The 10,761-nt window shown below is 38.7% G+C and overlaps 1 protein-coding gene across 2 annotated transcripts in view; it reads right to left on the reverse strand.

Annotated features, from left to right (window-relative positions):
• Positions 1–7,606, reverse strand: part of pbx4 (pre-B-cell leukemia transcription factor 4) — a 54,860-nt gene extending 47,254 nt beyond the window's left edge. Inside the window, exons 1-2 of one of the 2 annotated variants that reach the window (XM_039686226.2) lie at positions 6,374–7,606; positions 845–946 (exon numbers count right to left, since the gene is read on the reverse strand). In XM_039686226.2, coding sequence (XP_039542160.2) covers positions 845–946; positions 6,374–6,558 — 287 coding nt within the window. In that variant the 5' untranslated portion in view covers positions 6,559–7,606. The remainder of the gene's footprint in view (positions 1–844; positions 947–6,373) is intronic. The other variant, XM_039686229.2, reaches the window with a different exon arrangement.
• Between the last annotated feature and the right edge of the window lie 3,155 nt (positions 7,607–10,761).

Here is a 10,761-nt window from a genome sequence, read left to right on the forward strand (position 1 = left end):
TTTGCTTTACTTTAAGGCGTCCATCGGGTTTACTTTACCTCCTCATGCACATAATCAGAAATATTTTGGCCATTAAAGGTTACTATGCAAAGAGAATGATGACATGCAATGAAACAAACAAGGAGATAAGTCACTTATTCTCATTTCTAGAGATAACGAGGGGCATATTTTTAATCTATTGTTAAATAAACAGCAAAAGAAATGTTTTAATTTAGTTTCCTGTAGGGCTGTCAAACGATTAATTGCGATTAATCGCATACAAAAAAGTTTGTGTTTACATAATATATGTGGGTGGACTGTGTATAATTATTTTGTATATGTATGTATATATAATTATACACAGTGCACCCACATATATTATGTAAACACAAACTATTATTTTGGGTGCGATTAATCGTTTGACAGCCCTAGTTTCCTGTGAAAATGTAGGCATCATCTGAGCTGCTTACTTTATTATTGAATATTTTATTATTCAATTTAATAAGGATATAATAAATAAAAATGTAAAGGGAGGAAAAAAGAAAAAAAAAATCAATAAAACATTGAAGTGGTTATTGAAGAGTAGACTAATCACAACTAAAACAGCCCCGACTAAAAGCCCATTTTTAGGACCAGGGACAACGTGAATGCAAAAAAGAACTTGATTCACATTTTGGTCAATTCAAAAGGGTCTGAATTTGGTTCTTTTAAGAAGCAATCGCATAATTCAAATAAAAACAAAAGGTTTAGCCCCACTGAAGTGCTTCTTTAACTGTATGAGAGTGCATTTTTCTCTTTGTCATCAACATGGAGGGGATGATGGGGGAGAGAAGAGGAGGGGGTGCTCATGCGCTCCTGTACTGACCTGTGCTGGAAGTTGAGCGGCAGGGCACACCCTGCTGTGCTCCCCCCCAGCTCCCCCTCCCTCTGTGGGGTCCACTGCGCCGGTGCCTCCTCTGGCCAGCATCTGGACACAGGGCAACAGGGTGAGAGGCTGAGGGCGGCAGGCACAGACAGCGCTGGCATCTGCCCCCACCGTCCCACCGATGACATCCCACCCCTTAAACTGGGACCAGAGACCCCCCACAGTAAATAATGCAGATCAAGAGAAGAATAGAAAACAGAAATCAAGTATATGGAATCAGAACAAGTCTGATTTTTGCCAAAAGAAAATGTTCAAGATGTCGAAAAACAAAAACCCTAACTAGGCAAAGAAATCTCACATCTATAAATAATACAAACCTACTTAATGAATTAGGACGCATGCATGAAAGTGCTTTTATAAATGCTTAGCTAGCTCTTTTCTGATTGATGTAATCTAGCCAATCAATTCAATTGACCTTATCTACCAATGCAAAGCAAGTCTTGTGAATGTGCATTACACTTATTTTTGAGCATGCCATGAATAAGCAATCCAGCAATGCACAATTCTGAGCAATGCACGTGCCTCCACTCAGCAATGCAGGTTTGGGACACATTATACCAATTAATTTAAGAGGCATTGTGATGAGCCACAAATCCATTTAATGAGATACCACAACCGTGCATATTTCATTAGTATCAAATAAAGGAAATCTGTTTATTAAAAAGAAAAGCAATACGTCTCATAATGTCCAAGATTGCTGACCGCACTAGGTACAATCTCTCCACTCCGCAAATGAAGCTGGCTTATCTGCCCTAAAACCATCCCGCACTTGACAAAATAATAATGCATATTTCTCTCAGGTATCTGAACCATTTCAGGTCTGTGCGGAAGCACCGAAGGGCTTCTTTGCTTCATAACTGAAGGTGGCAAGGGCTTATACTCAAGAATAACTGTAGAATATCAGTGACAGAGAAGAAGTGACTAAAGAGAAAATGCATTTACGTCCATCACTATCCATATCTTGCATTAAGCTTAAAGGAATAGTTCACCAAAAAAAGAAAACACGTTTCTGTCATTTACTCAGCTTTGAACAATGTTTATTTACACCGCCTTTTTCCATATGGTTCAAAAACGTTCCTCTCAAATTTGATTCTGCATATTTAAACTTGCCATGACCAGCTATGAAAGACAAGAATTTATAGAGTTTGGCATCATTAACATGACACATGCTGTGGCAAATCTTCACGCCAGTTTGAAGATGCAGAGACTCCAGATTTGAGAACATTTTTGCAATGTACCTTTCAGTATAGAATAGCATCTGCATAGATTAAGGAGGCATTTCTACCTATTTTCTAGTTTTTAAAAAACTATTTTGTTATCTTTATTGGGTACGATGACAATCCTTGCAACAAAACTAACCAAAAAAAAAAAAACATTTTCGGACTCCCCTTCAAAAATTGAATGAAATGTTTCATGTTATACGAACGGAGGGTATTCCTTCTTTTGAGCCTAACTTTTAGGCCTACATTGTCAATTTCAAACTGCAAGTCAGCATAATGTACCCTTGTTTTGTATATGGTAAAAACTAGGGACAAAATATTGATATGACGATATATCCATGTCCTTCACTGTGCGAATGCGATACGGGGAACCTATACGCTGGCGCCAAATATTGATATTTTAATGAATAAAAAAGGCTGCAATTATGCAAAATGCTAATTCTGGGTTGTTTTAACACAAATGGACAAACCCAAATGTTGGGTTACAAATTTAATTTAAAATCTTCAACTTTCACTTTCAACAGTATATTTTTGAATTACATTTTTAACCCAACATTTGGGTTTGTCCATATTAACGTAGAGTTAACGTGAACATAAGTTAACTAGCCTACGAAAAAGAGTTTAACAGGATGGCGGACAGCAGTGCTAGTGCTAAAATAAAAGATGCCAAGCCACATTTAACACACTTCTGCTTTTATACTATTGATGGGACAAATAGGTTGTAAAGAGACATCTTTGACGCTATACGCCTTATTCACGGCAGCGCCATCTTTGATGAAAGCGAGGCTGTGAGGGATAGACTTGCATCTCTTCAATGGGCTGTACAGTTATTTAATGTGTTCTCGGATTGTTCTGCTCATTAAACACTTTCATCTTTCTAAGAAATGTCAGTTGACAAAAAAACTCCCGACAAAGTAAGCTGTGGAAAATTGTAAGTAATCTAGGAGCTTTATTCAGCTTTTTACAGCGGATGCCATTGGAAACACGGCAAGTCTATCCCTCACAGCCTCACTTTCATACCTGTCATGGCGCTGCTCTGAATAAGGTCTATTTACCGAGCAATTGACCTATGGCTAAGCCACGCCCCCTCCACTCACTCGGACAAACAGTCAACAATCGGGGACAGGTAGGTGACTGTCACAGTAGGAGACATTTCACTGGAGGCAATTGATGATTTTTGGAGACAGAAAGATTATATATCATTTTGAAGTCACCTAAAGGGCTTTAACTATGCATTAAGGGTTATATTAATAATTTTTATTGTTGAGAAGGTCGATTCAGTTCCAGGCAAGAATTTACAGGTCACAGTGTAAACGTGATAAACCGCATATCGTTGCCATCTCTGTTTGGTGCTACAGTATTTACATGACTCATTCAGCACAACATTGTTAACATTTAGTTATCTAGGTTATTTACAGATACGTTAATGAAGCTAAGTGACATGATGTACAATGCAGCTAGAAGCTAACGTTAACAATTTGTAATGTAGGCTAACGTTACATTAGAGATGTTAAAGATAACGTTCAAATACGTTGTTGACTTAACTTAGAACAGATGTAGACATCCTTGTTTGTGTTGGTGTTGTGGTCTACTGCATAGCTTAATTGCATTACTTAATCCAGACTAGAGCAGACACTTATCTCAGCTGAGATGTGGCTTAGGAAAGAGTAATAAAAAATAAAAAAAAAATAAAAAAAATCACTAGTACCCCGAGAGGCTGGGCGACAGTGTCGGAGTAGCATGTACCCCATGCACACCGCTTGACCATTATAAACTTAAATTACAAGAAAAAAAACCATAAAAACCAAAGAAACTGGATGTGGAAGCAGAGAATGTCCGAGTGTATTGGGTTAGCTATGCGCACTGTGATTGGCTCATCACGTTTGGGGGCGTTGCTTAGCCATAGGTCAATTACACAGATGCACACAGGAGCGTTTGTGCTTTTTATTGGTAAATATAATTTAAATGTACCAGGTTTATATAAAACAACAAGTCGATAAGCGGGTAAAGGTGTAAGTGTACGAAACGTTTAAGCTTTTAAAAAGTATAAAATCTTTTATTTACTTAATGTTAAATTTGATTTACAGACTGAAAAACATTTCGCACTTAAAGAACCTTTTCACAGGCATTGTGTTTTCATAGTTAGACAGATGTCGTATCATAGGATTGTCTAGCTTGTATCGTGATACTATCGGTATCATGAGCCTTGTATCGTATCGTGAGGTACACTGTGACTCCCCACCCCTACTAAAAAAGTAGACAATAATATTTTTGGCTTTAACAAAACCATTTAATTTTGATGTTATTACAAGAAGCATAGTTTTTAGGCATCCATGACAATTTTGGAGAGTTTGCAATCTCGGTCTGTTCGTCAAACAAAGCAATATGACTTCATGAGACTTCGAGATTCGAGCACAGGTCACATGGACAACATTTATTATACTTTATCATTTTTTGAGCTTGCTGGTCACCCCGTTCACTTTCATTACTCAGCAAAATGAAAAAGTAATTTTTAGGTGAACAATTCCCTATTCCTTAAGACCGCTGATCGCTTTATTTTCAACCAAATACCTAAAACCCCTCTTAAAACAGTCATGCACACCCATCACAACATCATCATTCAACTCATCATTCTTTTGTACAAGGGAAACAAAGTCACCACACAATATCGCCCAAGAAATGCGGTATAGATATAAAGGCAATTTCGCTGGGTTTCTAAGTTGCTCGAGTAGCGACCCTCCATCTCATTAATAGAAACACAATTTGTGGACAGCTGCACACGCGCACGCATTATAGGAGAATTGATTGCGCCCAACACACAATGAAAAGGATGAACACCAGGGAGGAGGAGGAGGGTAAAAGAGAAGTGAATTAATTAAGAGAACCAGGTGGTCAAATGGCTTGGTGGAAAATCACAAGCTAATGACACATCACAGGGCATACGCGCACATACGATCCCTCATTAAAAGGCAGCTTTTGTGCGGGATCCGTGGCTCGGCTTGACCTTTCAACAGATCGCAGGTCACAGCGCGCAATCTAGCGATCCATAAGAGATCAATTTCAGTGCGGTCAATAGAAACACACTGAACTGTACCCGAGGAGGATCTGCGGGTAAAGGCGGGAAAGTCGTCAATCCTATCGGGTGTTTTCGTCTCGAGGTTAAGTCTGACACTGTTTGACGGCGATGACTTAATTAACCGCGCGCTGATTATCTATGCTAATGACGAGGTAGCACATTAATCCAATTCATTTATCTAGTGGGGCCTCAATCTGGCAGACGCACGCTGAAGACCAAATGGCTTCACAGAGCCCATGGGCTCCTGATAACAAACCTATTGGTTGACCTCTAAAACCTTTTTGGCCCCATTTAGGAGGGGGAAAAGACTTGGATCCTTAGGTTTTAGTAATTATAGTCCCATTATCCATTTGGAGCATATTTAGTGCATTGAGATTACAAATACAAGGACTCATAGTACTAAAACTTTTTCATTATAATAACTTTCAACGAGAAAGTTCGGATTGCTCATGAACCGATCATTTAAGGCATATTCAGGGTTTTTTTTCCCCCCGAATGCCAATTCATTTAGAACTTAACTTGAAATGGTAAAATCCAACAATGTGGTAAATAAATGAACACACTTTTTTCTCTATTAACATACCAAGTTCTAGTGAGATGAGAATATGCGCAAACGTAAATTAAGAAAAGTATCAGTATAGTTTTCTTTAATGCCATGTGGCTATATTCCTGGCAAAAACTGAATTACAAAAAAAACAAGAGTTGCATATCTACAGTACACAACAAAAACCAAGCAAACAGGGGGGAAAACCCCCATTGATTTCACACAAGATTTATAACATTTACATGATCTGGTAGAAATCTTAATAAACAAGTCCTTAAGTGAGCTTGTGTTATACTTGCATTAAAAAGGGACAATGCAATAAAATATGATTTAAATTAAGAAAAAGGTGCAAGACATTTTATCACACGATTTTCAGGAGACAAATTGCCGCTATTTAGATTGACTGCATTTAAAGCAATGAGGTGAAGATTGTGTCCAGCTGCTATTGCACACTATCTATCTATCTATCTATCTATCTATCTATCTATCTATCTATCTATCTATCTATCTATCTATCTATCTATCTATCTATCTATCTATCTATCTATCTATCTATCTATCTATCTATCTATCTATCTATCTATCTATCTATCTATCTATCTATCTATCTATCCTCTCACAGGTCTTACCTCGCCTGGGCTTCGTCGAGGCTCTCGTCGGTGATGGCCATGATCTGCTGGAGAATATCCCCTATGTCTTGCTGCGGTTGACCGAGGGACTGCTGCTTCCGAACCGAATCGGGGTCACCCACGTCGGCTTGAGAGAGTCCGCCGAGTCCGCCCATGCTAGCCAGCATTCGGGTCTGTTCATCCATAATACTTTAAAGCCGAATCTCGCCGTTTCCCCGACCGCAAACCAATGAAAACCTGTATCAGCGATCTGTCTTGGTGACCATGTACCACAAGCAGCGTGAATACAGCCGTGGAGCTCAAGGAATCACTAACGTTAGATAAAGAAAACAACGCGAGCGCGACTGGAATGTGGGATTTAACCACATCAAAACGATGCGCGATTGATGGGAAAAGGTGAATAACTAGTTTGCATGGGGGGGAAAAGAAAATATCAGACCGCGTGCAATTCCTGCAAAAACCAGTATTGTCTAAAGCAAAACGCTGCACACTAGCACTCCCATAAAGCAGTCTAACAAGAAAATAAAAGCGTCCCTGGAAACATGAAGTATCCCACGCGCGGCATCTCAAAGTATCGCCTCTCTAAACAACTCGCAGTCCGCGATAAAACCGTTCATGTCAACAATCTGGCTTTTCGTCAAGAGGCTGTTGTCGCTGACAGCTATTACAGTAGAAATCTCAGACACTACTAACAAGCTGGACTAAACCAACCAGAGCGGCTAACAAGCTAATAGAGAGGAGGAAAAAAAAAGTCCCTGCTTGAAAATAAATCGAAATAGAAACTCACGCGTTCGCTTATTAACGTCTCCTCACTTGGGAAAAAGACAAAACTCAACGGTCAAAACGAATCCCGAGAGCAGCGGACGAACGCGAGCGCTTTTAAACGTAAATCCGAGATCTCCGACACAATTGATTCGCAGTGTTGGCTAGCTGCTTAGCAGCGGAGCTAACTAGCATTCGAGCGCTGCTAGCAACAGATTCACACGGGCTCCACGAACCCCCGGGACCAACAGCAAACTGCCCCCGAAATGCCCCGGCTTTTTAGGTGGACGGCTCGAAACGGCTCAGAACGGCAACGCTCAGCTCCATGCCAGCCAACTCGACACAGTTGGTTTGTTCCCCAAGCCGCGGTGCTATGGTAGAAAAAAAAACTGCCCCTCTCTTGTGTTTCTGCCCTCCTCGGCGGCTCTTTTCTCCCCCTCTGAGCGAGCGCACCACTGCGCGCGTTCACGCTACTACACACGAGCGCGTACGTCATCATCGCGCACAAAAGAGCCGCTACTGTGTGGAGCCTCTAGGGGCGCCAGTGACGCGCACGCACGCGCCTAGGCAAGTAAACAACTTGCGCGTCTCTCTCTCTCTCTTTTTTTTTTATTTTTTATTTTTTTTTATTGCAGAAAGGTAACATACAGACAATAACAGAACATAAACAACCAAAACAAAAATAAATACATAAATAAATAATAGAGCATAGTTCACATTCAATTTTAACAAATAAGAGTATTACAAAACACCAGGGGTATTGAAGAGTGCATCATAGCATTGTAAATATTTCACAGATTTTTTTAAACGCGTCTCTCTCTTTCAAACAAACCGCATGCTGTAATTTCATCATGTAAGCGACTTTGTATAGTTACCACAGCTGAACTATGGCATTTGTACTTTTAGGCGCATAGTAACCAGAGCTGAAACAATGGCTGGCGCTGTAGTGCTGTGATTTGGTTTCGGTTACACAAGCTGTGGAATTTTGATTATTAAAATTTCATAGTTGAATTAATTAGCCTTTATGGATTCACTCCCTTCTTCCCCTAATAGCTTACATTTAGAATTAATCTACAGCATTACTGTAGTGAAACCGTGGTAAGTTTATGTAAGGGAGGTTTAAACCAAGAAATGGAACCTGCAATATATGAAGACACTTAGGGGTTTAGTTTTATTATCAGCATTTCAGTGTATCTTACAAAGCATAATTAACCCATAAATGTGACCAAAATGTCTTAAAACGTATTTCACAAACTATTCCATTACTCAAATGAAATAGCTATGCAAATCAAACATAGGCCTGTCTGAATGGTTGTACAACCAACATTCATAATGTTTGATAGTGCTGCCAGTATTGAGGGAAACACATTACAGGTAACATAATCAGATTACATTTTCAAGTGACAAGCAACGCATTATTTTTAAATATAAAACTAAATTTAAGTTACTTTTTTAGGTTTTCAAATAAGTTGTCTTAATTCTTAGACTGACACCTCTTCTGTCCCCATGTTGAGTGAAATCAGGAGATGCGGAGACGTTCTTTGTGAACGTGATGGTTGTTGTAGACTAAATGTGATCATGACATTCAGCACGAAAACAGATTCACAATTCCTCTAAATGAACAAAATGAACAGTGTAATGCAAATCTGCAATGGTTAAATATATTAAATAACACAATGTATTTAATCTCACTTTATTAACCTTTATTAATCCAATTCAACCATAATAATATAAGCAAAAATGACTTTAGGTAAACATCACATTTTTTTGAGTTTTTATTGCTGAAGTATGAGGGTTGAACTTTCTTCTGTGATCCAGAATGGCAAAAAGTCCAGCCTGGTGCTTATTCATGTCACTTTTGATCTTAAAGGGCGTCTAAATTAGCCAAAAATGCAAAAAATAAAAAAAATTGGGATTATAAAGCAGTACAGCCCAGCCCAGGTAACGTGGCAGTATCGTAACACATTATTTTGCATAAAAAGTATGTAATTATTTACCTTTTTAGGGAGTAACGCAATACATTACTTTTATTTTCCCCGACACAATGCTTTAAAACACGTCTTTGGGTAAATTAGGAGCTACAGGTGCACTCAAAGAAAAGCCTGTAGAAATAGGGTCCAAATGTACTGTTAATATGAAGGAATGTTCAATATTGATTTTTCTCATGGGTTGGTTTCGCTGCATTTTGAATTACGCATGGCTTTTGTCCTGCAGCAAAAAACAATCTTCAAAATATATTCTTTTATGTCTCTCAGAAGAAAGCAAGTCATACAGGTTTGGAACGACATACAGAATGGGTGAGTAAATGATGACAATGTTTATTTTTTGGGTGAACTATAACTTTAAAATATCCTCTGACAACATTAAAGTCTGAGGTTTTTTATAGGTTTTTGAGTCGCATCAATGTACAAGGAATGCTTCAAGGAACTGATATGGTTTAAAGTCCCCCTGTGGTGAAAATCAAGCTTTTAATGTTGTTTATATGTCTATGTGGTGTTTTTAATGCGCTTTAAGACAACCCAAGTGTAAATTCATAAGTCAATGATCACATGAAATGGCGTATGTATGACACGCAAATTCGTATTTCCATTTTTGCCGTGCTATCAACACGCATAATCGCTTTTCAGCGTGTTTATGAACGCCGTTGACTTAACGTTACATTACTGTATAAATATATGACCTAACCCAACCCCATCCCTAAACCTACCCGTCACTGGGGTTAATAGTAGAGCCAGACCGATATATCGGCCGGCCGATATTATCAGCCGATATTAGGCATTTTCCATAATATCGGTATCGGCAGTTATAATGGCCGATAAATGAATATTTAAAAAATAAAATAAAAATGGACGAAACACGCTTCAATCATCTCTCATTGGCCTGTTATATTGAAAATCTATGTTTTATAATTTGCAGTATGATGTTATCTTTTGCTAAATTATAGACTAGCTAACCACAAAGCTAGCTAATGCCACTATCATCAGTGGAAGACCGCTAACGTTAACATTAATGAGCTTGGAAACCACAATGAACTTTTTCTGCCTAAATAAAGTAATGATTACCGTATTTATAACTAGCATATCTCTAGTTACAGTCCCTGCATTGTAAAACGTAACTTATAGTTGCGAGGAGTGAACATTTAGACATAGAGAAAAAGTATCAAACGTATCTTGCGCAGAAAAGTTAGTTTTTCTTATACACGTGCGTGAAATCCAACAATATTTAATAAAAAAATATCGGCCGATATATCGGAATATCGGATTTATATTTGTATCGGTATCGGCCTTCAAAATCCTTTATCGGTCGGGCTCTAGTTAATAGCATTTATGAGTCTTCCCGTACCATCCTAGGAAAAAAAATATTGTTTCCCCAGATGTAGATCTACATTTTGCTTCGTTTCGCTCGGGAATTTAACGGCGTGTAGTGTACATACACACGGAATCACTCGGACATTTAACGGCATAGACATACGCGCATAGCTCAAAATGCGTATAGATAACACGGGACTTTCAAGTCAAGTTTACGCAAGTCATGATGCCATGTTGATTCGCTGGTGTTTCTGGTGTCACAAACTACCTTGTTACCAATCAGATTAACGTGTGATCGTCAACCAGTGGATCTCTGAG

The sequence above is a fragment of the Pimephales promelas genome, chromosome 3 (genome assembly GCF_988280905.1).
Source record: "Pimephales promelas chromosome 3, fPimPro1.hap1.1, whole genome shotgun sequence".
In the NCBI taxonomy this organism is placed as follows: domain Eukaryota; kingdom Metazoa; phylum Chordata; class Actinopteri; order Cypriniformes; family Leuciscidae; genus Pimephales; species Pimephales promelas.